We start from the raw sequence: 26,810 nt of genomic DNA on the forward strand, positions 1-26,810 counted from the left end.
GTAAGAATAGCCAAAGGTTGTTGAAGCCAGTACTTCGGGTTGTCCAGGTACTCCATTGACTAATGATACAGTAGGTCGTAAATACGTCTGGTCAAGGCGAAATTAATGGTTAAAGAATAACATAATGGCAAGGAAAGAAAAAAAGAGTCGTAAATATCGTGAAACTAAAGCAAGAAAAAGAAAAAAAGAGAAAAAAGCTAGAGATGGTCGAAAGAAAGCCAACACAAGCGTTACGAAAAACTGCAAGAAAGCAAAGGTTAGACGAAAGCACGCGGAGAGATAGAAATGCGAAATGCGAAGAGGCTGGGAAGATGAAATCCAAGAGCAGAGAAAAAAGAGAGAAAAAGATGACTGGGGGGCAAAACAGGGTTTGAAGGCTGTGGCGGAGTGTCCTATCCCCACTCTTCCTCCAGCTCGCGAGCTAAGAAATCGTCTTCTTCCTCCTCCTCTTCCTCATCATCATCCTCTCCATCCTCCTCCTCGTCGTACGCAGCAGGCGACGAGCCTTGCGCGTCCGGCAGGGCAGTACCGTTGCCGCTCTCATTGACATCATTCGTGACAGCGTCGCCGCCTTCAATGTCATCCGCTGTGATCCCCTCCTTGAGCTTGGAGTACCCCGTGCGCCCAGCAGCCGCTTTCTTCCGCCTAGCGAGCGGCGAGCCATAGTCGCTCCCCGCATCCGACGGCGTTTTGCTCCGCATCCGTTTCCGTGAGCCGGTCCCTAAGTACTCGTCGTTGCCGCCGCCGCCATCAGACGGCGTCGCGCTCCGAAACCGCTTCCTTGTCGTCATCGTCTGCGAGGTATTATTCGCACCCCTATTCAAAAAAAAATTTCCAATAACAAAATGAACCCTTCCGCAATTTTTTTAGGAGGAGCGATGGATTAAAAAGGTACTGACCCGTCCGTGGTGTCGTCTTCCGAGACGTTGCCGCTTTTGAAAGCAGCGTAATATTCGTCGTATTCGTCGTCGCTTTCGTTCATGGCAGCTTCGACTTCATCGTTGATGTCATCCCAGTTGATGGCTTCGAGGTGGAGGGGTCCGGTTTCCTTCATCTCTGGCGGCTCCTGGTCCCAGTCGTCCGAGTCGATGTCGAGGTCCGAGGAGAGTTGGTGGTATTCCGTGGTTGGACTCGAGGCGGGGATTACCACAGGCGGGTCGTCGAGCAGATACGGCTTCTCGTCTTGTCTTCGCCACAGCGCTATAGAATCAGTGAACCACGCGAGCCAAACTATCTTGATTCCCCCTCGCCTCCGTGCCATGTCCACTTTAACGGTCCCACGCTACAACAAGTGTTATTGTCTCCGAGTCAGTAAAGGTCCATCATGAAAACAACAATTGGAAAGGGAAACAAACAAGGAAGTAAACAACAAAAAGTAACAAGAATGCATGAATGTTTCATATTTGATAAGTAGATTATCATGGAGAATGCTCGGCTGAATACCCCGCACCCACTTTTGCTCTGCGCGAGGTCGCGTGCCATAAATGAAAGAGATGTCTGAGCTCACCTTTGCAGCAACGACATGCGTGATGTTACTTGTCAATTCCGTCGAGCACTGGGCTCCGAACATATGAGCCATCCGCCAGATTTCGGTCGTTTCTGGCTTGGTGTCCAGAGGGATTACACTCGAAAAGAGGATATGGACACCTTCGAATACTTCTGATCGTATCCGAGGGATAATGCGCTACGAACAGCAAGCATAATTACACTTGGATGCCATCTGGGATTGTCGAAAATGAAACATACCGTGACGTCGTATGCTTTAGCAGCCGCAGCCTTTGCTTTAGCGTTCTCATTCGCGCGACGAGTGTCATAGGCCGTAAAGAACCTCGTATGAACCTCATTTAGCAGCTACAAAGGTTAACTGTTAGCCTAGGTCCAGAAACTGCCTCACTGAACCTACTTTGCCTATTCGCTCTAATTCATAGTCGTCGTTCTTTAGTAGCGCCTTCTTGTGCATTTTCTCTGGCTTAGGTGACGGCGTTGGCGTAGGAAGCTTCTCGACGCTAGCTGGCGTTTCTGGGGGGGTCGGTGTTTTCTCAGCGGCTTGCTGTTCTTGTATTTCGTGCTCTTGAAGCTCCTTCTCCTTCTTGGCTAACGGCCGTTCTTCTAGTTGGGCATCGAGAGCAGCATTATTCTGCGTAAACATGGCGTTTTCGAGTTCTGATATTTCCCCGTCTGCAGCTACAGTAGTGGGTACATCAGGTGTTACTGGATTAGCGTTGTTGTTGGGTATTGGAGAAGTAGAAGACCCATTTATGCTTGCTGTTGGAGTTGCCTGGGGCACATTTAGCACAGGCGTAAGCGGCTCAATCTTGGGAAGGAACGACGAGTTGATGTCGCCAATTCCGACAAAAAAGTCATCTGTTCCGAGGTTAGCGACGATTAACCCGAGCGGATAAGTGGTAAAAGAACTTGCAGGGGATAACTTTGAGAAGGTTCGGACTCCATTCCCATACGTCTGCACGGTCGTCAATTATAACAACCATTGACGTGTCTGAAGGGAAGAGTCGCTTAAGGTTCTTCTGGGTTAAACCTGGCAGGTGGTCAATTGGTTGGCACAATAGGGACAGGACAGCGTATGATGCGTACTTCCACTCTCGTCTCTACTTAGCAGTCGACCTCCGAAAATGTTTCCATCCGGATCAATTGCAGCACAGACTTCTTCCGCATATGCTCTGGTTCCCATCGTATAAACATGCATCTCGTACTTGGTGGCAGTCTCACGTAGAAATTCTTTCCAACCGGGTCTGATTAAAGGAGAGGCAATAAGAAACCAGGGGTAGACGATAAGACAGAGAGGTAAGAATCTCACCGAGGCTTGATGTAATACATACACCCTTCAGTCTCGACCATCTTGTTCTTGCCCTTTCCGCGATGTGCACTGCGTACGGCCAGGGGCCCAAAGGACTCTGGACCGAGCCTGAAGCTCTTGACGTCCTTGAGAGCCTCCCAGTTGGGGTTGCACTCGTCGTCGTCGTCGGCATCATTAGCGGTTGGAGCACCGTCGTCGGGCGGGGTGGTAGAAGCCTTCTTGGCCTGCCTGGCCTCCCAGGCGAGACCCTCGTTTATCCACTCACCCACGGTTGGGTCGACTGTAGCATGGACGATAGTTTGGTCGAGATCGACAATCAGAGAAAGCTTGCGGGATTTGAGAAGATGGTCAGCCGATTCGCGCTCGAGACGCTTGGCGTATTCGAGAGACACGGTAGGGCCGTGTGCGGAATGGGTCATCTGGATGTTAGCACGAGAGGTATCTGACACGTCTAGATAGTCGGCACTGAGTAGACACGGATTAGAACGAGAGCTGGGCGCGCTGATAGTATGTGGGAGCGTACATGGTCATATCCTTCGCGCAAAGGGCGCAGAGGCCGCTGATCTGTATTTCATGCTTGCACGGCTCGACGACGAAGATTGCTGGAGATTCAGCAGCCTTCTTTCTAGTTACAACATCGCCGACTTTGAGATTCCAAGCTTTGACGACACCGTCAAGGGTGGAATCCCAAGTGCCAAATCTGGTTTCGGGGAGTTGTTCTGGACCGGGAGGAGAGTAAACAAAGGAATATTCGAGGAGACGGGACTTGCGGTCTACGGTTGCATTTTGAGCAGCGTTGAGAGAGGTGATCTTAAGAGGATACGGGAGATTCTGGGGCAGATGCAGCGGAGTCGGCTCCGAGTCGTCCATGGCCCAACCAACGCTGTTTCTGATCAACGTTGAACATACACCATCCGTCTTCGGAATTTGCCGCGTTTACTCTATACTGTGCTAACTCTACAACAGTCCTCCGACGTGCCCATTCTCACCGAGCGACCTGCTCTGCACGCCGTCTACGACAATCCGCACGCCCTCGAGCACAAGTCTCCGCGACGCCTCTTTGTCGCCCCAGTCCACCCGCGCTCCCAGCACCGCCATGTGCACCCCCCACTGCACCACCGTTCGTCGAGCCACCTCTTCCCCGGGCTCGCATGTCCTCTTGTACTCTTTCAAAAACTCCTCCAGCACCCCCGTCGCCGTCGACCCACACACCTCAGGCTGCGATCGCCGCAGCAGATGCATCTCTGCGCAGAACTGCCCAATGTCCAGCCCACTCAGCCCCGTCTTGGTCAGTTCCCAGTCGAGCACGCTGATGCCCTCCACTTCACCTTGTCCATCAATTCGCAGCATCATGTTCCCCGGCCAAAAGTCACCCATCACGAACTAGTCAACAGCGTCAACAGTGTCAACATTTACCACACATTTTTGACCGACCTGATCGTCAACAGCAAGCAGCGCCGCCGTCGTCTCCTCCACCAACCCCTTGATCACCTCCAGATCCTCGGCGGCAGCTACCAACGGCGGGTCCATCAACTTTGGCACACCACTGTCTCCAGACAGCGTAGGCAGCAGCCGTCCGTAGAACACCCACGCCGACATTGCCTTTGCTTGGCTGTTCCCTGCAACCGCTGCACAGAGCTCCTTGTTGCCTTTTCCCCACTTGTGCATCCCGCCCAGGAACGCCCCCACCGCCGCTCCGATCTTTTTCGCGGATGCAAGCGTCGCATGGCCCTGCTGTATGTATGACTTGAGCGAAATCGCGTCCTCGCCAGCGTCGTCCATGATGATCACATGCGCGTCCTCGTCGAACAAGTGTACCTCGGGCACCGTCACGAGCGAGTCGGCGGGCAACCACCCTCGGACGCGGCGCAGTGCCTCTACTTCATATTTCTACGATTAAAATATACAACGATGATCAGTCAACCAGTTTTGTACACTGACCATAAAAGAGCCTACCTGCCTGCTCAACTCGAACGCAAGCTCGGGCAAGTCTTTGACGAATGGCTTCGCATGCTTAAGCACGACAGTGCGCCTTCCCTCGTACGGTGCATCAAGACGCAGTCTGAACACATAATTCCCCGTCCCGCCTGACAATGGCTGGACATCGGTACTGGCAAACGGGGTTTTCGCGAGATACACGCGCACATCTGCTTCGAGTGATAAATCGAGGGTGGGCTTGATCTCGGTTGTCGCCATGATGGATGACGATGTTGTGCTACTACCGTATATCGGTTTGGTGGTGCGCCGGGTACCCTGTTTTTTGAGGGGTAGGATTGGTTGGTTCCTGATGGTGATGGCGGCAAATGCTCCGTATTCGATGTCTTCTTTTGGACTTTGGTATGTGTTTTGTTTCGCAGAGCAGTCAAGTGATCCTGAGGAACCAGCTGTGTCGTTGTAATAGTGGCGTTCGGATGGCGACTCAATCCCTGTCTTGCTGAGATGGTGTCCTTTTAGCTAACTCTATGTGGCATATAAACCTATTGGTTCGAGTCGGTTGCGCCCGACGTCTCCTTACTTACGAGATGATGATCCTATTATCCGCAAGACGGTCCCGCACTGAACCGCGCGTCCCTGCGAGTCATTTCATTTGTTGACTCTGCGAGTCATCCAAGAAAGTAATCATCTAGATGATTTTTATCCTGATCTTTCCGATATGTAAATAACACCGTTGGTCGTACGCGCAACCAACCATCAACCACCTTTTTCATATTTCTGAAAATAGTAGTAGTATTACTACGGGGACGAAGAGAACAAGGGTAGAATTTCTCCTGGTTAGAATCTACTGACCACTTTTCGTCTAAACATTGGTGTACGCGGCTTACAATTTTCAAGACATGTAAAAATCCAAGGTTAGAAATTATACTCGACGTCGGCTGTCAAGTTTCAACTATCCTCACAGCTGGCTCCCGCCACGAATTGTATCGCGTCTCGGTTCTCGCCTCCGCTGTGTCAATCCAGCGGTACCGATAGCTCCTATCCACATAGCGTCCGACTAGAGCTCGTGTAGTACTCCCGTTTCTCTCGAGAACTGCAAGCAAGCAATTTGGAGTCGAAAGCAGCGTGATGGAACCTAGTCCCTAGAAACAGAACCATAAACAGTACTTAGTATTGTACTCACCTGCCAGCCACCAGAACCCGGATATTCATAACCCGGCCCAACTCGCCACCACTACTGGCAAATCCCGGCTTCGATGCTATTCGAGGCATCGAGTTTATCAAAAGCTCTCTCTGATCAGTGATTCACATTCAAAGTCAAACCAGGCAGGCACCCTAGAATTTTATATAGCTCGAAAATTCTATAGGCGTCACAATTCAAAAGCCAACTTGAATAGGGTATGCATTCAGTCCCAAGATGTCATTGCTTCCGAGTCGCAGTTCGCGATCGCGTTGTCAACGCCATAAGTGCGCAAAGGCGGTATGCTAGCAGATGTACTACATCCACTTGTGTCCTTACAAGGAACGCCGATCCCACCACGGTAGCACCAGATGTGGACAAAAGTGTATTACCAAACACACTCGCAGACAACGAGAAAATGTAGGATATCTTCAAAGCGAAGTGAAGCGCAGCAGCAGCAGCATACAATAAAGTAACATAATGGAATCTGGATCGTGCAAGGTTCTATACGGGATGAATGATGATGTGTAAAAGTAAACATGTAGAGAGTGAGAGAGTAAAAAGTAGCAACCGGAACACTGAGAAAGAGAGACGGAGCATTCAAAGTTTGAAAGCAAGCCGAAGAGTGATCGAGACAGGCTGAGAGGATATACAGTGGAAGGGGGGAAGGGCAGGGGAAGGGGCAAGTATGCAAAGCAAAAAGCCTGTATGTGGTCTAGATACCATGCAAGGGTGTAAATGAATGAATGTGAGCGAATGGGTAAAGCGCAAATATTATCGAACGGCGGGTGAGGAAAGAGGAGGACATGCAAAGGCGATGGATGACTGGGGTAAATGCGATGGATGACTGGGGCAGGACAGCATTGAATAGGGTGTGGGGGATATCAAAGGCATGGAATATGGTACATCGAAAACAACCAAGCAAAACCTCAACAAAATGACAACCAGTAAAGTACAAATGGATGGAAAGGGAGAAGCGAAAATATCGTGCGTTGGTTTACAATTACAGGAAAGTTGGAACACAGGCAGAACAGACAGAAAGGCGAAAGGCGAAAAAATCCAGCCTGATTAGACGCATAAAAGAAAGAGCAAGACGTCCCCAAAACACGATGCACAAGCATGGATCAATGTTCATGGAGCACACCCTGTGCATGTCAAACCATGGAAACAAAAAGAAGAGAATCGAAGGAACTGAGGCGAGTCAGGAAGCGAGAGGCGCGCGCGTGGTATGACTCTTTTAAACCTTTGCACTTGGGAAATTAATAAATTAAGACAGAGGCCCAAGCACAGGGAAAGAGACAACAACTGTCGACTCTTTATGCTTCTGACGACGATGACGGTGCCAGCGACACAGGTACAGACGACGCAGAACGGGTAAGCAAGCTGCGTCCAATGCCCTCATACGCCACGCCGACCACACGCTCTCTGCCTCCACCGAGCGCCGTCTCCCTGGCAATGCCCTCCCACTGGACGCCGCGCTTCCACATGATGTTGTGAAGCGCCTTGAGTCTGAGGTGGACGGGGTTGCCGACGCTGCGTATGCGCCAGCTGACCTGGCCGGGGATGCGGTTAGCCGAGGCCGAGTAATCGGAGGAGGGATACATGGTGTGGAGCTCGGAGAGTGCATTGAAGCGGAAAGGGGAGCGAGTAGGGGCAGGGACGGGCTTGAAGTAGAGACGGTAGGGGAGGGGGTCAGGGAGGACTGTGCGGGGAGAGCCATTGGAAGGAAAGGGAGATGTGAGGGGAATGTAGCGGGGAGTAGAGGCAGACTTGGCTATATCGTTGGCTATCTGGGAGGAGTTGAGCATGAGGGGTGTTGGGTCGAGGAAGATGGCGACATCCGTGGAGGACACGCGATAACCTGCCGGTCTAAGTTTAGGACGGCTCTGCGGTGGTGCACGATCGTCAGATACCACAGTCTTGCCCGGCCCATCGACGTTTCGGTCTTCAAAATTATCGTACGAAGCCGCCACACTAAACAGCGCCGTCGTCACGTATGCATTCTGGAAGCCCTTTGCAAGCTCCACAAACTTGGACATCCGCCGGACCAGCGTGCCTGCCCCATCCTGGGTAGCGCGCACGGCGCTGGTACTCCGCTGGCGGCCTAGATGGGAGATGGGTGCCGGTTTGGGGGCACTGGGTAGTTCGATGGGCAGCGGCGAGTCTGCGGGTAACACCGGTGTTAGCGAATGGGGCCGACACGAGTGACGCAGCGACTGGTGGTCCGCCAGCCACGACTTGGGTCTAGGCGAGTTAAACCAGTTCGATTTCGTTGAGGAGAGGGGGGACGAGGATGGTGTGGTGAGATCGGTCGTCGATGAGGACGCAGATGAATTGCGGAAGGAGAGCCATGAGGACGTGCGCGGAATGGAGGACGAGGAGGAGGTGGAGAGGGCAGGGGAGAGCGGGGGCGGTGAAGGGGCAATGCTGCTGCAGGCGGGACAGGGCGGGAAGAGTGCGCGGCGGGGGAGGGCGCGCTGCTTACCCTTGCGCTTGCGGCGCTCCTCCTCGCTGTACTCGATCTCGACGAGGAGGGCGTCGAGGAGGCGCTCCTTCCTGCGCTGGCTGCGGGTGCGGGTGCGGGTGCGGGTGCGGGTGGGACTTGGAGAGCGGCGGCGGCGGAGATCATAGTCATGTGGGAAGAGGGCGCCCTGCATGCTCTTGAGGACATCGGCAAAGGAGACGGCAAGCGCCTCGTCGAGAGAGGGCGGGGCTTGAATTTGTTTTGCGGCGAGGGGCGGAGTGCGGGGCGGAGTGCTTGGGCAGCTCGAGGTGGGACTGGGAAAGTCGTAGACAAAGGGAGTACGAGTCTGGGACTGGGGATGGGGCTGGGACTGGGACTGGGGCTGGGGCTGGCGGGGAGCGGGTTGAGGGTGCTGGAAAGAGACGATCTTGCGGCTGCTGTTCCGCTTTGTGCGCCGGCGCTCCTCATCTGCCGCCCGCCGTGTCTCGTGCTCGTCCGCCAGCTTCTTCTTCACCTTCCGCCGCAGAACAGCTACCCGTTCATCCCGCAGCCGACGCTTCTCCTCCTCCCATTTGCGCTCGCACGCCCTCAGCCGCTCCACCCGCCGTCGCTCCTCCAGCCGCGCCATCTCCTCTGCCTGCAACTCCCGCATCCGCTTCTCGTCCCGCTCGTCCAGCAGTGCCCCGTGTGGCATGAAGCAAAAGTCAAAGTCCTCGTCCTGCACCGCTGCGATGCGCGGATCGTCGTCCGAAGTGACCTCGATGCCCTTGAGGCGCAGCAGCAGGATCTTGGCGAGATGTATGTCATCGACGGCCCAGGCGGCGTGGACCTGGTCCTCGAGAGAGAGGGAGAGCGGGGGGGACGGCGGGGAGTCGTAGTAGTCGGGGGACATGGAGGCCGAGCTCGGGGGGGACGGGGACGCAGAGCGCATAAAGGGGGGCGCATATGCGGCGCGCATAGGCATGGGGGCAACGATGGGGAGGGCGTGTGTATGCATGTCGCTGTCGTTGTCGTTGTCGTTGTCGTCGTCGAAGACAAAGAGCTTGCGGTGTATGCGGCGCTCCTCAGAGGCCTGTCGGGCAAGGGCGGAGTCAGAGACCTGGCGGGAGCGGCCACGACGGGCGACGACAGAGTCTGTGGGCGGCTGATTTGGCATTAGTATAGGAAGGGAAATTCTGCCATCTCTCTAATGGAATATAAGAACGACCTCGAGGCCGCCGATCCACACCCACCGGCTCTTTCCGGCCCTTTCCTTATCAGCCAATCACACATACACATTTGCCAGCCGGTATTATCTCGGCATCCCCGGCCAAATATTATTTTTCGCCATGGGGCTCCCCCGGCACATCCCGCCCTCCCACTCAAACCTAAATCCCAACCCGGTCCCGCATCCTCCGCGGATTCTCTCCTCCTCCTCATAATTAACGTCGCGATCCGTCCACATGGATTCCCCTTCTTGTCCATGCGCGCTTGTCTCTGCTGCCCTTGCCAAGCTTCCCAGCTCACTCTTTCACACCTCAACTTGTTCACCCGGCATTCAAGGTGGCTTCCACCCTTGTTCCATGCCGTCGTGCATCTCCAACAAAAGTTGCTCCTCACGTACTAATCCTTCATTGACACTCTTATCTCTCTTAAATTTAAAGCGTCTATCGTTATCCACTTGAAAGGCACCGAGAACACCACCGACAAAACAAGAAAAGAACCCTGCTTATTTTCAGGCTTGGGTCGCGTTACGAAGGCTAATGTCTTTCCACCAATCCATCAGCGGAACTCTGATGCGCGGTGTCATATCTACTGCCCGTTTCTGCTAGTAGGCATTTATGTATTAGTATATCTCTCCAATCTAGCTGACGTTGCATATATAGTGTTCTACTTGGATGTCGATGGGACAGTTAGTCCATTCGAAATTGGAAAATACGACCTATCTTTCCCGGTTCCCGAGCCACACTTTTATGAGCACAGAACGTTCGTTAAGCTCGTCCAGTCACAAAGTCTGGGCAACGCCTCCAAAAGCAATATTGAAGCTCGGTTGCGATTATCGCATTCTCTTCGTCGTCCATAATCGACGTGAAGATTCAGTCCGACTCGCCGCTCAACAACGATGTAACCCACCACAATCACTTCATGACATACGACACAACAAAAGATATATGTAACGTAAAGTACTTTTTTTTTGCTTATCACTTGTCGCACTCTATTCCACCCAGCTTTTCAAGCATGGCCGTTTTGGTCACATCTATCTCAAATTGTGTGGAGAGTCGCGCGCGCGGCGTGCCTTCTCAGGTATCTATAAGCAGCGCAGCGCAAAAAAAATCTACCAAACCCCAGGCTGAGTTCCAATTCTGATTTTGGTCGTTACGGCATTTGCAGTATCAATAATGCACAGCTCTGGTGGCGCAGATGCGTAATCTGGGTCGCAAGACAACCTGATCGTGCTGTCTGGATATCTACACCCCAGAACATCGCGATGCAAAGAAGACCAACACCATCATCAAGCCTCGGCGCGCTTGCCAACCATCCGTCCATCGAGCCTCAGCACCGGCTTGTCCCATCCGCACGACGCCCTGTCTTGCATCTCAAGTCGCCAGCGACCATGAGTAAAAATGCCTACAAGCGCGTCTGACCCCGGGATTCGCGCACCCTGCATGTCATTTTTGCTTGGGAGGTGGGTAAATATTAAATAGGATGGGTAACAGTGGGGTGGGTTCTTTTGTTCTTGATGATGAGCCTCGTTCTGTTCTTTGCTTTCTGCAAAGAAAGATGACGGTTATCGGGGTGGGAGCGAAACGGGCTTGATGAAAATATGTACTGCTGTTGGTACAAAAATATGCAGTGCCACGGTGTTTATTCTTGCTAATCTTGCTGTCACTGTCAGGCAGTGGGCAGATTTCCAGATCGCAGATGTGAACGCGGCGAACATATCATATCAAAAGGACTTATCGTTTCTTCTGTTCGCCGTTCTCTATTCTGTCTTTGTCTTGTCTCCGCCTAGTATCTCTGCGCCCCTCGCTATTTCTATTTTCAACCAAGGGCCCTCTATCTCTAACCTTGTCTCTATCTCTCTCCCTCTCTCATGCATGCGCCTTTGTGGCTCTGATGCACGCCATATACACTCTTGGAAACAAACCTAAATCAACACTGTGTTCTATCTACTTCGCAAGGCCGTGCTTTCCAAACTGACGATTCCAGAACATGCACAAGCACACAATCGCCAGCGGAAGGCGTCTTCGAGATGCTACTGGTCCATGCTGCGTGTTTATTTATTGCCTTTATCCCACCCCTCACTCTCTCTAATAAACGATAACCACCGACACAGACACCTCACAGCGTCCTGTATAATGGCGTGCCCGCAATCAGATTTCAGATGGCCATGTCGGCGCTGTGTACAGTAAGTAACGAGAGAAGAACAGGATGCCAGTCTCCCAGGTTTCTTGTGCTTATACTGTGCTGTCTACTCTTCCCCCATCCCGCTGCCTACAGGTGTCGCGAGAGCACTAATTTAAAACATCAGTCTTATCTCGTTCTACCTCCGAGGTGCTATCTGTCTTTGCATCTATCTATCTTGTGTGCGCTGTTGCAAACATATTTTCCGATTCCGGAATGCGACCTCGACTGCGGCACCCACATATCATGTATCCCAATATGCACTGGATTGAAACCTGATAGCTTGTTATGCTATCAGCCAATTACCATGCTCTCGGTGACGGCGAAGGCGACGGACGGGCATATAAGGTGTCAAGCCCGTGCCCGAAAAGTCGAACCTCCTCTCGGCCTGAAGTGACTAAACCATTTTTACGCGTCACAGCCAATCAGTATTTTCGAGATCACTAATACTAGCTAGTAGGAGGGTCTGATAAGTCATACGTACATACATATACATCAATTCATCTCGGTACAGTTATCGTTCCTTCACGAATCAAAAGCGATATGACACAGTATGATACGCCCAAGCGTCAACTAGGTTACTTACCCCGGATACGCAGTTTCAGCACGTCTGACTGTTCAAAGGGCGCCTCAAGGCAGATACCTACACATGCGCGCGGTCCCACTATACGTCGCACAGGAATAGTGGGGCACCTCGTGTACACTACTGTGATGTAATAGTATGATGGAGATGACGATGGTGCATCTGCGGCTCACATCGTTGAGTCTCAAGAGCGATTTTGCATGAACAGTCTTACGTCGTGATACAAGTTAAACTACTGGACGTAGTACACCCCGTGTCCGCGTAGCTCGCGTATATGCCCCAGGACAGCAAGTAATACTAAACAATACACGTCCTATCATCAAACGCCGCCTAGGCCTCGTCATCTTCTAGAGATAGCTATAAATAGCTCTAAGCCGCGATTAGCATCAAGATACACGGGTATAAGCATGTAAGTTATCATTATCAACGTCACTTATGAGTACATACATAAGGACACCAAGGGGAAAAAGACGACAGGGACATCACGATCACGATCACAGCCATCACCTATCACCAACGATTGTATTGAGCCATGTTGTCAATATAGTCAATGTGAGCTCGCCGATTAGATAACTATCCATAGAACGGGCGCAAATCCTCCATAACAATTGCTTGTTTACGATCGAGCACGTCGAAAGGTGGACCGACTGCCAAATGGATCTTGCAGGCACGACCCATGCTCTGTTTTTCCGAGCTGTATCCCTCGGCGCTTCCTTTCTTTCTTGTCTTTGAATTGTAGATGGCAAGCGTGACGGATAGCCTTGGAAGACGAGCACCGCTGGTGATGATAGAGTAGAAACTCTCGAATTCAATTGTGGGGTAATTGCTTCGACAGATAAGCACTTCTCCACTTTGAAATTGATTAGACGCTCAGTATGAACCTGTTCTGCGTTAGTAATGTGGTAACTATAACATCATACTTCCCTCTAGAGGCTGCGGTGGGGCAAAGTACTTGAAGCCCCAGAGTAGATTCATAGAGACGTAAGGAAATTTTTTTAGACTTCAAAAATGCCCAATGAAGAAATATGGACAGAATCATGTGTGATTATAGCGATGCAATGAGATCTGAGGTATTATAGTGTTCATAAGCTAAAGTACTCATATTGTGTGAATTTTTTTATGAATTGATAGTGAAAAAGAACGCAGACGAACTTTTGTTATCATAGTTTACCACCGAAATAGCGACTTCTTCTTCTCTTTCGATTTTTCCTTTTCACCCGACTCGTTCTTGGTAGAGGGGGGTTCAGTATGAACCTCTCCGGTTATCTCTTCAGGTTTAAGTGGGGGGCGAGGACCATATATGTCTCCAGCATCCCAAGACATAGGTATGAGGGCTACAGGGAGAAGCCAGGTTGCGGTTAAGACTACACCGTTACCTGCCCAAAAAGTACTTTTAGCTATCTTAGAACAAATCGAATTTCCATTTGCATACCTTTATCGCACGCGCGTACGCGATCCCAGCTCCAGGCAATAAAGACACCGATGTAACCAACGACCGGACTCAGTTGTTTGAGCATTTTGACTGCAGGCCTGAATTGTGGTGGCACAAGCATAATAGGGATTTTATCAAGAAGCCATTTCAACGCTGTAGTAATCATTGCAGCGCGAGCAGTCGCCTTGAGAGAAGTATTATCTAACTTGGCCATGACAGGAGGGGGCAGATACAATCGGTACCCCCACCATGTAGTTAGCAAGGACAACTGGACCGTCGACGGTACCCATACGTGTTTCTCGATAGTTGCTGCTTTAGATCCCTCCCCAAGTGTACTTGTCGATCCCCCGGTCTGATCTTTCGCTCCAGATGTTTCATTTGGCTTGCGGTTTTTCCTTGAGCCGGGTTCTTCTACGTATTCCAGAATAGTTTCCGAGGATGCAAGTTCGAGCTGAGAATCTGATTTCGGTTCCAATGGCGCGTACATCATGACACCGTCTTCTTGCTCTTCAACTGCACCGCGCCGTGGCTCCGTGCTTCCATCCTTCCCGCTGCTGTTCTTCAAGCTGGCCAAGATGTTCCAGACGCTGGGCCTGCTACTGCTATCGGCCGTCGAAGCTGAATTTTTCTGTCCATTCATGATATCTTCGGATGAAAGCATGCGAACTAAACCTTCGTCCATACCAGGAGGGACTGGCGAACCTAATTTCCTATCGTCCGGCTGGCATTCGGCAGTGTGTGATCCTGACTGAGTAGATAATGATGAAGGCGAGAGTGCGGCGGGGAGAGGTAGGGATTCAATCAGACCTCTCAATCGCTGTGCAAACGATACCACTTCGACAGGGGGAGGGTCCTCAAAGTTGGATTCTAGAAGTGTAGGAGATGATCTGTAAGATCCGAGAAGTTCGTCGCTCAACTCCCATGATGGTGGTGGAAATACTGGTGGAGATGTTTTCCTCGGCTGAATGAAACTTCCACTGAAAGATTTGAGACGAGCAAGTGCCGCGAGCTTCTGCTTCGGTAAAGAGTGAGCTTGATGAGTGGTTCCATTGGAATCGGGACTAGAGTTTGGAGAGGACATTTTGCAATAGTTGGATAGACTGTAATAATGTGTTTCGTTAGAACTAATGACAATGAAGACAGAAGGGTCTACTAAAGCAGTTGATTGACCCCACAGTGGCGCCCATCATATCTCCAGTGTCTCGAGATTAGATTGGGACAGCCATCTAACACGGTCACGCGACTTGCAACCGTGTCAATGAACTCTGCCACAACCACCATGGCCATAACGCATATCGCGTCCCCAAATTGACCTTGCGGCTGTCTTATCTCAATGCAATCTGTCAATAGATCTCAAGGCTCAGACATACGAAAATTATACCCGGAACACCCTCAAGGCCCTTACGAGTTACAAAATCGCACAATCACCACAATATCTCAGCGTCGGAAACACCAAACAGCCGAAAAAAAGAAGGCTTGGGAAAGGATGCAAGCAGTCGAAAAGGAGTGGTAGGTGCGCTCCCAGCGTTGTGCGTGTTATTCAGGCACGTACTTTGCGTTAACACAGATTGAAGAAGGCGAACGTCGAACGAAAGGACGCCGAATTTCTCGACGCATAATTTAAGCGCCAGTACGCTTCAATTCATGATAAATGCACATCTGTAAATACCCACATTGGATAATACCGTGCCCTCACGCAAAATCTTCGTCGAGGTAAGTTTCGCTGCTTAAACTTTGCTGAATTATCTCAGAATTGAATATTCTTTATACAGAAAAGAATAACGTACATTTTATACTCATTCTGCACGGCTCAAACATTTTCCCTCAGTTATCTTTATGCTTTTATCAGAGATGTACGCAGAGCGTACCGTGCTTTCTGAGCGAATTTAAACCGTTTTGAATGCATTTCTCAGTACCAAGTGCAAGTAATTTGTTTTCCACATTTCCTGCCTTCACTGATGCTAAATTTACTCCGATTTGGCAACTCCAGAACTCCAGATATGAACACAAATTTCGCAGACTCCGGAATGCTAGCCTTCGGCAATCGAACCTACTACAACTTGACCAACATCTGCAAGTTTGAGCATCTATATTACTGTCTAGAATCTATATCTTCAGCCGACCGAGTCATCCCGAGATTTTTCATGGGTTCGATAGACAATCAGGTATCATCTTTCATAATTTTCCAAGCTACGGAATGTCCACAATTATCCATATGTTGACCACCTATGCCTGGACCAGCAAAGCAGAGAATAGGCGCCTGCAAGGTTGTAGATCCCTCTAGATATGTCCCAAATGCATCAGGATCCGTACGGTCGATGTCCACGAGGCCATGTAAACCAATGTTACTTGAGATTGCCCCGCCCTCGCTCGCCTTGTTGCTTCCTTTTGAGTCCATATCACTTCCCTCCGACTCTGAAGAATCGGGTTTCGTTGATAGGGGGTCACTATGGACAGCAAACCTCATTACCCTCACTCCGTTTGCAGCACTGGTCCGAAGTCTGGCCCGTGTGGCCTGAAGTTGTTTGATACCTTCGACCCATCCTTCTCCAAAGTGGTTCTGGATCGCCAACTGATCGTTTTCTTCAACAGGAGGGGGTAAAGTAACACATAGAGAAATCAAACTTGGCAGTGGCGGGAGTACTCTTACTCTCTCTTGTTTTTTTGCACGTTTTGTTGTGTTTTTACTCGTTGAGTTATTTCTGGACTTTTTGGAATGCACCTGTCCGGTGACAATTTCTGCCTCTTCACTAGATTTTGGGGCGGGTGGTGAAGGTTTGGGGTATAATGGGACAGACTGGCGCGTTTCAGAAGATTCTTGTGAACCCGAAGGCGGTACAGGAGAACTCTTCTGACCTTTTTTGTTGTAATGCGCTTGGATATCCGGAAGGCTTGCAGAAACTAACGAAGGAAAGGGCATCGAAACGGGTTTAGCCGGAGATGCCTGAGGTATTATGCTTTCGGAGCCTTCATTTTTTTTCTTGGGTGTCCGTGAGGATCCCTGGTCCGTAGTAGAGCGGGGACCAAGAGCAGGAACTGTTGTGGGGGTATCTGCAGGGATCAACGGTCGTCGTGGGGCAGCCGAAGTGACAATTTCAGCTCCACGTAAAGATATGGTGGCGGTGGCTAGCCCTCTCCTTCCAGGTTTAATTTTTCGTCCCTCATTAGAAGAACCTCCAGTACCATTCACTTCGCTGATTAGGCGGGATGCATCTCTCAACTCAAGATATTCCTTCCAAACCTTTTCTCGTTCCTTAGACCTCTGAACTCCAATCAGTGCACATCGTTTGCCGAAGGCTCTCCAATCATTGGGGTGTTGCTCTCCACGAAAGATGTTGCAATTATCTAAAAGGATGTGCTTGAGACATGGAAGTCTCACAAGCAACGAGTCGATTTCATTTTCTAGGATGGCGGTGTTGGATAGGTCGATAAATTCAAGATCTGGTAGTGGCAAACTACTCGATGGACTTGGGGGCACATTACAGAGTGCCCTTGCAACGGGGCGAGCAGGAATGCGAAATCGTAAGGAAGTCAGACAGCATAGTGCAGAGGAACGCATGAACGAGGCTACGTCGAGGCGAAAAAATACGAGGGGTTGCGCGAAACGTTTCTCTGCTACGATGCCAGTTGCATCGAAGGGATCTTGAATAATAGATAAGACAGGAAGGGTGCCGAAGGGCCATGAAGCTATGGCCTTGAGAGTAGAATCAAAGTACGTTCCCTAAGCAGATTGTGTTAGCATACTTATTTTCCATTACAAGCATTGATCATTTTATTTACTTTGAGAAATTGCATATAAGTAGCCCTCTGTACACTTCCAAATGTGGTTATGTTCAATTGTTATGCATAACCAGATCTTTTGAACAAGAACGAATTGAAGAACACTTACTAAGGTCTAAATCTAAGTGATAAATAACTTAAATTCGTAAGAGGTTCCTTAAATAGCTCTTCTAGATGTTCAGGTGTGAAGTTGCTGGGCCCAATCCATACGTTCAGTGATTGCAATCGAAACTTGTCCGAGCGACGTAAGAGTTGAAAAATGTTGATAAGAACTTCAGCATCTGCGACCCATGACTCGATGGTTATCTCGTTGATCCATGAAGCAATTTGATCCAGATGAGAGTAGTTTTTTGATGCATTCGTTGTGGTGTCACTTCCCTTCCTAAGAGATCGACTCAGAGACTGGTGTAAATGAATGGCTTGATCAGGGTGTCGGATACAGATGTGATGGTAAAGGTGGTGAATGGGAACTGGGGAAAATGGGATAGCTCGAGTAACTGCTAACACAGTTCGTTGGAGGTCCTCAGGAGCCAAGGATCCGAAGATAGCTTCGTACAACTCTACTGGTAGCGCGTCAAAGGACATGGAGGTGAATGACAAATCATTCTCAGCCATCATGATTATTAAAAATTATGATTTCCGAGATTATTCAATTCAAATATATGTTACAACACAGAATATCTCAATGAACTAGGGTATATACAACTTGAGGAAAGGTATCTATCGATTCAAGTCCAGGCCAGATGATCCGCCTTGCAAATGCCACTGTCGATCAGAAGGAACTCCTGCCACTGGGGTTGAAGGTTGATTCCACATCGGCATGTTGACGGGTCCCCCGCCAACACCAGCACCCATACCTCTCCCAACGCCACCTATAAACCCACCTCTTTGTTGTGCACCACCAAAGATAGCCGTTCTCCTCGCTTGCTGGCCCGCTCGCATCCCTGGTTGTATTTCCATGGCCCTTTGCAGATTACCGATTTGCTGACCGTTTGCATCCCAGTATATTGGTCTATTGGCAGAAAATTGGTCCATATTTGGAGGTTGCCGCCGAGAGTTGGCGAGATATGTTGAGTTGCGCCCGCTCTCTATTCTATCCGCATCCACAGTTAGGCCGCGAGAGGTCATACTGGCCTCGTCTATTCCTAGCATCCGTCGTAGCTCTTCGTTTTCTCTTTCTAATCTTGATATTTCACATTCCCGTTCAAGAGCCCAGTCTTGACGTCCCTCTATTCCCGGGTAACCACCTGTACCACGTTCGTCCAGGGCCTCCAAAAGGTTACTTAGCTCTTGCAAATCCACACCATTTATACTTGCACCATCATAATCCGGATCAGGATTCTGAAACGGGTCGTAGTTTTCTCCAGCCATAGTTTTGAGTAGACCGCGAAGGTAAAGGGATAGGCGGTGCAGCGATTGCGTGATGTTGGGACTGAGGACAAATCTAGATGAAGCATTTTGAGAGTCATGAGCAGCGAGCAGAGTTTCGTAATGTCGTGTCAGAGTTAGCTCATGCTGTTGGGCGGCAAGCTACAGATAACATATGAGACAGGCCGAAAGCATGGGGGATATAACCTACAGCATGATTCCGGAATTTGGACATAATGGTGTCCATTGTGCCCTCATATTCTTTTAGCAGAAGGCTGAGTTGTTTATTTTCGTGCAGTAATGTTTGGTTTTCGATTATAATTTGGGCATTTAACCTCTCCAATTCTGATTCAAAAAGCTCTAGAGGAATAGATTAACGGTGTTAACCAATAGTCATTCACGAGTTAGTTTGCACCTTTGGAAATATCTGCATTGACGCGACGCAATGCGAACCCAGCAGTGGCTTGGGTTGCTTGTTCCTGGAGCATTTAATTACTATTAGCAGAACTCGAATCTTAATGGTGTCCGTACTCGCCTTTAATACCCCAGCTTGAGACTGCAATGCGGCCGTAAGCTTCTGGTTGTGAGCCAACTGTTCGCTCAGCTCGTTGACCACCTGCCAAACGAGCACAAGTGCGTCGTTTTCCATACTGACGTGCTGGGAATGAGTTTGTTCTGTATTGGTTGAGGTCAATCCGAGAGGCCAGGCCGTGTGCATCACTTTGCATTAGTGGCGGAGGCGTTATGTCGTTCAGGGGTTTTAGCCAAGCACGGTGTCACAGCCACCTGCGTTAGGTCTTGTCTTCTTAAAATCGATAAATTAACCCAGAATTTCTCGGAAATAACAATCACTTGAATTTGACTTTGAAGACATACACTACATATTACATAAAGAGATTTGGAAGATATTGATTGGCACTTCACAGCTAGGCTACTTGAACCCAAAGCGATTCAGTTGTTACCTAGCAGCAGGTCGGGTACAAAAAGCGAAAAGAAAAAGTCAAGAGAGTAAACATATGCACATAGAGAATCATGAGAAAGAATCAGTCCGATAAATCGTTAGAAGGGTCATCCAACAGACAGTCAGCATAGTCCTGCATCATTTAATTTAGCGAGAGTGAGTTACATGAAGGGTATCAAACTTACATCAAGGTTCACCTCTTGGGTGGTGACTGGAACTAAAGGGGGCACGGCACAAAGTACTTTCATCGGAGACTTTGCCCCAGAAAGGTGGGGATATGGTGCGACCGTGTGATTAGACGATGGAGGGTCAGCTTTGGTTTTTGTTGGACCACTCTTCTGAGGGGATGGCAATGCAGGCTTCCCCTTATTTGCTTTGTCTGGGGAACTGAACGACTGAACAGAACTAGAGGCGGGAGGAAACAGAGGCGAAATATGGAAAGGTGACGAGGTCTGATTTGTAGCCAATGTAGAGTGAGTGCAAGCTTTCAGTGAACTCTGGAGAGAAGCTCCTTTGCTCTTGATCGACTTTGAGGGTGTTGATGTCGTTGATGAAAGTTTTTGCATTTTGGCCGGAGATTCGGACAGGTCTGCATCATCTCCCTCTACCATTTTATCGGGAGCTAAAACCGTCAACTTCGTGATAGGAGTGTGAGGATCACTGGGCATCTCCATTAACTTGCGCTGAAGTTGTTTTTCGATTGCTTCCCAAGGTCGTTCATCGACTCGAGGTTTGACAGCGCCTTGGTTTGCCATAAAATCTGCGCCATCATTACCAATATCTCCACTGTGCCCTTTGACGTATTCTAATACAACCTTCTGTCCCATTTTCCCTCGAAGATCAAGATGAGCCGAAATACAACGTATGATTCCGGCGTTTTTTACATCGCTACCCGTAGAGCTTTTCCAGTTATTGTTGCGCCATGTGTTGATCCAGGTTCGGAAGCCTTTTAAAGAGTGTAAGTGCTTGCTGATATGAAAAAGGACCAATGAACTGACACTGGATAGAATACTGGGAGTCTGTTCTAATCAACAAAGGTTTTTTCGTCTGGGGTGTACTTTCTAAAACGCGCAGTATTGCCTACAGAATGTTAATCGAAAGACACGACATAAATGAGATAGACAAACTATTAATTCTGCGCGATTATTGGTCTGGTCACCTGGACAACGCTCTGCAATGTTTCTACAGAGAATTAACATAATCATAGATGAATAATTGAATGTGTCCTTACCTTGGGTCGTTATGCCCCCACCATACACCCACACCTGCGTATGATCCTTCTTTACCGTTGCCTTTGCAAGCACCATCACTATAAACAACATCCCAACCAGTGACATCGTCCACTTGTGGACCAAAGTCTAACTCTCGCTTTTTTGAAGTGGAATCGCCGGGAGCATGGCTTGTCGTGATATTGGAAGGACCCGCTTCTGCGTTGCTTGATGATGGTGAATCTTCCGATATAAAACCCTCTGCCTCTGCCAAAGTTGAAAACTTCTTATGTTCGGCTCCAGGGAATTCGTTTATCTGCGCTTTACACTCAGGCCTAGCTAAGCAATGAGTATCATTAACATCAATAAAAATGAGCTTACTAACCAGGTTTTGTATATCCCTGGTATTCTTCCTTTTCGTACAGCATAGTACCCTCCAATGCCTTTGGGTGCCATCTTTAAGGAATGTTTGATCAAAGATTTAGTAACGACCGGCAAATGGATGCGTAGTAAGACAGATGGGTATATACGCCTTCTCAGCGAGAGAATTCGTAGAAATCTGTCCAGTTTCGTGGGTTCGAGGTGAAGCGAGCAAGTTGAAGTAGGGTTGAACGTTGAACCGCTGAATAGTGGTTGGTGGTTGAAGATCAACTACACGATGTAAGTAATTATTAATTAAAATATTCACGTGACGTGACAGACGCGACAAGAAATGGCGCGTCTATACATACGCTTAGGAAGTCCAGGCGGCGGGACCAAGATACAGAGACGAGTTTCAGGTAGAAAATTGTGAGTGGTATGGTACAATATATACATGGCACGGATGTGCGCAATTTCTTTAAGACAAGAAGGTTGGTAATTATATAAATACTCAGGATCTAGTATCATAAAGGACATGCCATCAAACTTTTTATATGCGACGATCGTCGACGTCCTACACAAGGAACACCCTCATGGGACAATAAATTGGATAACAGAACATGATCGATCAACTGTCTCCAAACATAATTTTGAGGTTTTGGATGCTTTCTGGATCAGCTTTCCCACTTCCTCGAAATGCTTCGTTAACAATCGCCGTTTTACGTTTCTGGATTTGTAAGATGCGGTTCTCGATAGTTTTTGACACCTATGCGATGTGTGAGGTCTTCGAAAATGAGATGAAGGCAGTATACGGCATACGATAAAGTGTTTTACATATACTGTTTTGTTTTGTCCTATTCTGTGCACGCGGTCGATAGCTGACAACGTTTGTTGTGTGCATTGTTCACTACAAGGTGCAAACATGCACTAACCTTGATTTTCCGTGGCGGAGTTCCACCAACAATCCATCTAGCAAATATCAGAATTATTCTTCCAGGATCAAGCAATATTTTCGTACCATGAACACATAATTTGCATTTGTGAGCTATAATTGAATCAAAACGACGATGAAGACAGATCATATAGTAAAAAACCCACATTCAGCCCAACGCCACCAGCTTTGAGACTAACCACCAAAACTTTTGGTTTGCGAGAGAAGGATTTGAACTCATTGACTGCGGCGCTCTTCTTCTTCACATCCATCGTTCCATCAAAGCGGTACTGATCAAACCTTTCTCTTTCTAATGCGACCTGGATAAGGTCGAGGAAGCTTGTAAATTGTGAGAAAACTACAGCTCTGAAGCATGGGTCTTGCTCCCTTAGTTGCCCTGTAGTATCAATCACTCAGAAAAACGGGATATCAAATGTAAAAATTTCCCTTACTCAGATTCCGGACCAGAGCGTCGAGTTTTGTTGAAGTTTGAAAGTCGTTCTTTCTCAACATAACCGGCGTATCAGAAGACTGTGAACTTGACATCCCCTGGTTCTTGCCTTTCTTCACAATCTCTACCAAGTCGGTGCTCTATGCAAAATTGGTTTAGACAAATATGGCTCGTTCAAAGGGAGATATACCTTTATGGGCCCTTCTGAGCAGGTTGGGCAGTTAGCGACTTGCCGCTTCTCCTCACAGATACCAATGTACGATACAATGCAATCTTTGCAACTATAAACACTCTTATTAGTGCAAATTGTCTTCGAAGTACTTGTAGACATACAACTGGTGCATACAACGCGGAATGACCATCGGGATTTCCATCTCGTTGAAGCAGATAGGGCATTCGGCAAGATCGTTGCCACTAAGGTTTGTAACGAAATGTTCAACGAATGCACTCGAATTGCCATCTCCTGCTTGCTCGCCATCCGCAAACTTTTCAATGAGTTCGTTGATTGTGACCTTTTTGCCACCATCCTGTGGAAACGTGGAGTGTTCTTCATCTTCTTTGCCAAGGACAAGGCTAGGATGAAGCACTGCTCTCCGCAACCTAGCACATAAAATTAGAGGGGCAATAATTTAACTTCTACAATTTCAGTACCTCATAAGCATTGCCAAAATGTGAGTGTAATTTTTGCTGACCAACCCTTTCGCATCAAGGCGCTCAAAGTCCTTCTTGGCAGAAAGATATATGGAGTCGTAAATCTTTCTTTCCAACGGCGAAAATTCGAGCTCTTCGACAATTACCTTCCATTTTGATCAGTCAAACAACATTTAAAAAACACATAACAGCATTACCTCTTTAGGTGGCAACTCTACAATCATCTTTCCATCCTGATCCCGCATATTCTTCTCTCTTCGTAAAAGAATACTTTCGAGAATGACCTGTACAACCTCGATTGCCTTTGGGTCGCGAGACAGAAAGGGAATTGTAATGAATCTAGAAAACATGATCCCCAAGTAGTGCAATCAAATGAAAGGACTACTCACGAACGGAAAAATGAAAACTCCGACCATGGTTTAAAGTCAAGGAATTTCCTGGCGACAAAACCATGAGCACAAGTACTGGAGAAGAAACTTCACACCCACAGCAACGAAAAAAGATCTTCTAGTTTGTTTACGATGGGTGTCCCTAGAAACCGACAAAAGTCCTTCAGTTGTATAGAATTGGGGGAAGAAAAGGTACCTGTAACGGCCCATCTCCGTTTAGCATTAAGTGCATAAACAGCTTTTGCTGTTTTACTTGTCCTCGATTTACATGCATGTGCCTCATCGAGGATTATCCTCAGCCAACAGACTAAAAGCCATAAACACACTTTTGCTGTATCGGGATCAAAGTTACTCACTTTCGAAGATCGGCGATTTGACTTTACTGGAGCGATCCATTTTTGCGTGCTCAGAGGCAAGAACTCCGTAAGAAGTCACAACTACTTTGATAACATTGCCGCGATCGTCTTCGTCACATTCCAAAAGGTCCTCGAGGTCCTGTCGATTTTGTCCATGCCAGACTATGACTTGCATTCTACCAGGTTTACATGATCGTTGAAGTTCTTCCGACCACTGAGTGAGTAGTGATGTAGGGGCAACTACTAATGTGGCAGACGCTGGTTGAGATGTTTGTTGTTTCCTTTGATTGACTGTACGGAAGGCGCTGTTCAATTTCAGCTGTTTTGATTTTACTACCTGTGCAGGTTGTTCTGGTTCTTCTAAAGGAGGACTTGACTGAATAAGCGCTGATAGCATTATTGTTTTTCCCATTCCCACTTCGCAAAGGATGAACTAAGAATTGCGTATTTGTGAAAAGAAGAAATTCAAACTTACTTTCTACATAAGGGTAAAAATCCGTAGTGTGAAATATGTGAACATCGCCTCACCGTCTCTAAAGGACATCAGTTTGGGGTCAATGAAATAAAACGATGCTTACGCCAAAATGCCGCCTTGACAATTTCTTTCAGCCCTAGGGAAGTCCAATCTCAATTCACCTGAATATGGATTGAAATAAAAAGGCTTTTCTTCGGCGGTAAGATCTATCGTCTCGCCGTCCATAATTGGCTCTCCTGGAAAGGCATATCTAATGCAGACATTAACGACAAGTTCGATTCACAGTATTCTCCTTACTGGTTCCACAATGGATGCATTGACGAGGCTTCACGTGCATCCATGGTCCCTGTTTCAAGAGAGTGCATCCATCTATTGGGATGGATTATGCTTTGTAAGAAATAATCTTATGGTTTTTGAAAGAATGAACCCACCGCAATGCCTGTTTCTGATAGCCACGGAGTGTAAGGCTGAATGAATCCGATGGTTCCATTTCAGCCATTGTCCGGTCGTTATGTTGTGCCCTGCGACTTGATTCAGGAAGCTATCCAGAGACAGATTAGGCGACAGTCACCTCGAATAGATAGCGTCAATTTCATTTTTGGTCAGTTCTTCAGAATCATCTACTTCAATCTCCTCATCATCCCCCACTATTTCTTTGACTTTCCTTACAGGCCGCTTGGCCAGTTTTTGAAGATTTTCTTCATGTGACATCTCATTTGTTTGGACATTGGCGCCTGCTTGAGGTCGAAGACCAAGTACTTCAAACATTTTCACGACTGCTTGTTTTCGTTCACGGAGTATTCTGCATTTGGATGTTATTATGTGCAATGACTGTAAAAAATCGGCGTCTTACGTCTCTTCCTCTGTCTCAAGGCCTTCATTGAATCCTAGATGCACTGGATCATCATTGCCAAAGGTTCTCTTGAGTGGTTTGAAGGCAGAAGCAATCAAATACATGTGTAGAGTTACAATGAGGCTGGCACCTGTTGTCAGTTTCTCAGGACAGTCAGTCATAACACCTCTAATTTCAACAATATCTTGGATATATAAGCTAAAGCGAAAGAGAATAGAAATCTAGACCTACTGTTTTCCAGCAGTTTCGCGATCCACCACGAAGTGTCCGTCGCCAGTCTGCCAAACTCTTAAGGATTGTCAATAACCGTCATATTTCAATGAATACATGACAGACCAAAGCCCTTATTATTGACTAAACGCACGATTGTATCGCTTTTTTTCTTCTTCGAGTTGTTGAATTTTACAGGTTGAGGTTTAAGCATATTGGAAAGGGTAATTTGTCGTTTCCCGTCGGTTTTCTTTTTGCTACTTGAGGACGTTGAGGCCTCAGCTTTATCTGAGCTCGCATAATTCTGCTGTTCTCTTTTGACGTGGATAGAGTCATTGATTTTCACATAACCCCTACCAGAAACAGTACTCCAAGCGTTCGGAACAACGAGCTCGCCTATGTAAGTGGGCATAAAGGCATCGATGACCTGGGATGTTGGTGTATCGGAGACAAAAGAAATAGAGCACTCCTTCGCGGAAGATATGTCCTTCTTCTCTTTAGATGAGGAAGTGACCTCTTCGGGATCGATTTTCTTTTGTTTCTTTCGAGACAAACCCGGATCCTCAATTATTTCGATGTCGGAATCATTGTCGAAAATCTGGCGTTTTTGCGGAACTACATTATCTTCTTCTTCGTATATATTCATGTTTTTGTCATCATCGTCATCGTCATCCAGGAATAATGGCTCGTTGAAGGGAGAAGATCGCGACGTTGAAGGAGTCTGAGGAGCGGTGGGAATACTAGGACTCCGAGTCTCCACATTCAAAGGGATATTCTCATCGTCTACTTCATCTTCATCGTCTGACCCAGCAAAAAAGAGACCAGGAGGAGGGGATTTTGGTATTGTAGCATTGGAGTCTGTCATTAGAAGTGTGTGTGTTGGACTAAATAATTGACGCGCTATACGGCACTGGACGCGTCTAAAAACGCGTAATGACTAACAAGACCAAACAGACTCGAAATATTGTACATCTCGGAGGCGATCTACATTTCTTTCCAATAGATCGTCTACAGTTCCAACCTC

At 48.2% G+C, this 26,810-nt stretch overlaps 8 protein-coding genes across 8 annotated transcripts; all 8 read right to left on the reverse strand.

The window, feature by feature from the left end:
- Positions 1-392: 392 nt before the first annotated feature.
- JR316_0000476 (RNA polymerase II subunit A C-terminal domain phosphatase) lies at positions 393-3,685 on the reverse strand (the record flags this gene model as incomplete). The annotated part of the gene is made up of 8 exons (XM_047886291.1): positions 393-816; positions 900-1,282; positions 1,508-1,684; positions 1,747-1,851; positions 1,904-2,364; positions 2,593-2,750; positions 2,816-3,280; positions 3,339-3,685. The coding sequence occupies 8 exons, from the start codon at positions 3,683-3,685 to the stop codon at positions 393-395; spliced, it is 2,520 nt and encodes an 839-aa protein (XP_047754037.1).
- An 87-nt stretch (positions 3,686-3,772) lies between these two features.
- Positions 3,773-5,011, reverse strand: JR316_0000477 (4-hydroxytryptamine kinase; the record flags this gene model as incomplete). Its single annotated transcript, XM_047886292.1, has 3 exons — positions 3,773-4,198; positions 4,250-4,705; positions 4,772-5,011. The coding sequence occupies 3 exons, from the start codon at positions 5,009-5,011 to the stop codon at positions 3,773-3,775; spliced, it is 1,122 nt and encodes a 373-aa protein (XP_047754038.1).
- Positions 5,012-7,246: 2,235 nt separating this feature from the next.
- On the reverse strand, positions 7,247-9,550 carry JR316_0000478 (uncharacterized protein; the record flags this gene model as incomplete). Its single annotated transcript, XM_047886293.1, has 1 exon — positions 7,247-9,550. One exon carries the CDS (start codon positions 9,548-9,550, stop codon positions 7,247-7,249), a length of 2,304 nt encoding a protein of 767 aa, XP_047754039.1.
- A 3,384-nt stretch (positions 9,551-12,934) lies between these two features.
- On the reverse strand, positions 12,935-14,874 carry JR316_0000479 (uncharacterized protein; the record flags this gene model as incomplete). Its single annotated transcript, XM_047886294.1, has 4 exons — positions 12,935-13,203; positions 13,282-13,361; positions 13,533-13,737; positions 13,794-14,874. 4 exons carry the CDS (start codon positions 14,872-14,874, stop codon positions 12,935-12,937), a joined length of 1,635 nt encoding a protein of 544 aa, XP_047754040.1.
- A 1,080-nt stretch (positions 14,875-15,954) lies between these two features.
- On the reverse strand, positions 15,955-17,352 carry JR316_0000480 (uncharacterized protein; the record flags this gene model as incomplete). Its single annotated transcript, XM_047886295.1, has 1 exon — positions 15,955-17,352. One exon carries the CDS (start codon positions 17,350-17,352, stop codon positions 15,955-15,957), a length of 1,398 nt encoding a protein of 465 aa, XP_047754041.1.
- A 941-nt stretch (positions 17,353-18,293) lies between these two features.
- Positions 18,294-19,590, reverse strand: JR316_0000481 (uncharacterized protein; the record flags this gene model as incomplete). The annotated part of the gene is made up of 4 exons (XM_047886296.1): positions 18,294-19,103; positions 19,153-19,301; positions 19,357-19,413; positions 19,473-19,590. 4 exons carry the CDS (start codon positions 19,588-19,590, stop codon positions 18,294-18,296), a joined length of 1,134 nt encoding a protein of 377 aa, XP_047754042.1.
- Positions 19,591-19,984: 394 nt separating this feature from the next.
- On the reverse strand, positions 19,985-21,566 carry JR316_0000482 (Ribonuclease H1; the record flags this gene model as incomplete). Its single annotated transcript, XM_047886297.1, has 6 exons — positions 19,985-20,035; positions 20,088-20,848; positions 20,901-20,982; positions 21,030-21,084; positions 21,134-21,445; positions 21,496-21,566. 6 exons carry the CDS (start codon positions 21,564-21,566, stop codon positions 19,985-19,987), a joined length of 1,332 nt encoding a protein of 443 aa, XP_047754043.1.
- A 532-nt stretch (positions 21,567-22,098) lies between these two features.
- On the reverse strand, positions 22,099-26,651 carry JR316_0000483 (DNA repair protein RAD5; the record flags this gene model as incomplete). Its single annotated transcript, XM_047886298.1, has 21 exons — positions 22,099-22,236; positions 22,290-22,348; positions 22,403-22,439; positions 22,489-22,515; positions 22,569-22,798; positions 22,854-22,992; positions 23,043-23,133; positions 23,186-23,452; positions 23,504-23,649; positions 23,701-23,842; positions 23,893-23,940; positions 23,992-24,034; positions 24,089-24,199; positions 24,249-24,553; positions 24,827-24,973; positions 25,021-25,092; positions 25,155-25,244; positions 25,295-25,525; positions 25,577-25,760; positions 25,808-25,864; positions 25,913-26,651. The coding sequence occupies 21 exons, from the start codon at positions 26,649-26,651 to the stop codon at positions 22,099-22,101; spliced, it is 3,303 nt and encodes a 1,100-aa protein (XP_047754044.1).
- Positions 26,652-26,810: the final 159 nt, after the last annotated feature.

Source organism: Psilocybe cubensis, chromosome 1 (genome assembly GCF_017499595.1).
Source record: "Psilocybe cubensis strain MGC-MH-2018 chromosome 1, whole genome shotgun sequence".
Lineage (NCBI taxonomy): Eukaryota > Fungi > Basidiomycota > Agaricomycetes > Agaricales > Agrocybaceae > Psilocybe > Psilocybe cubensis.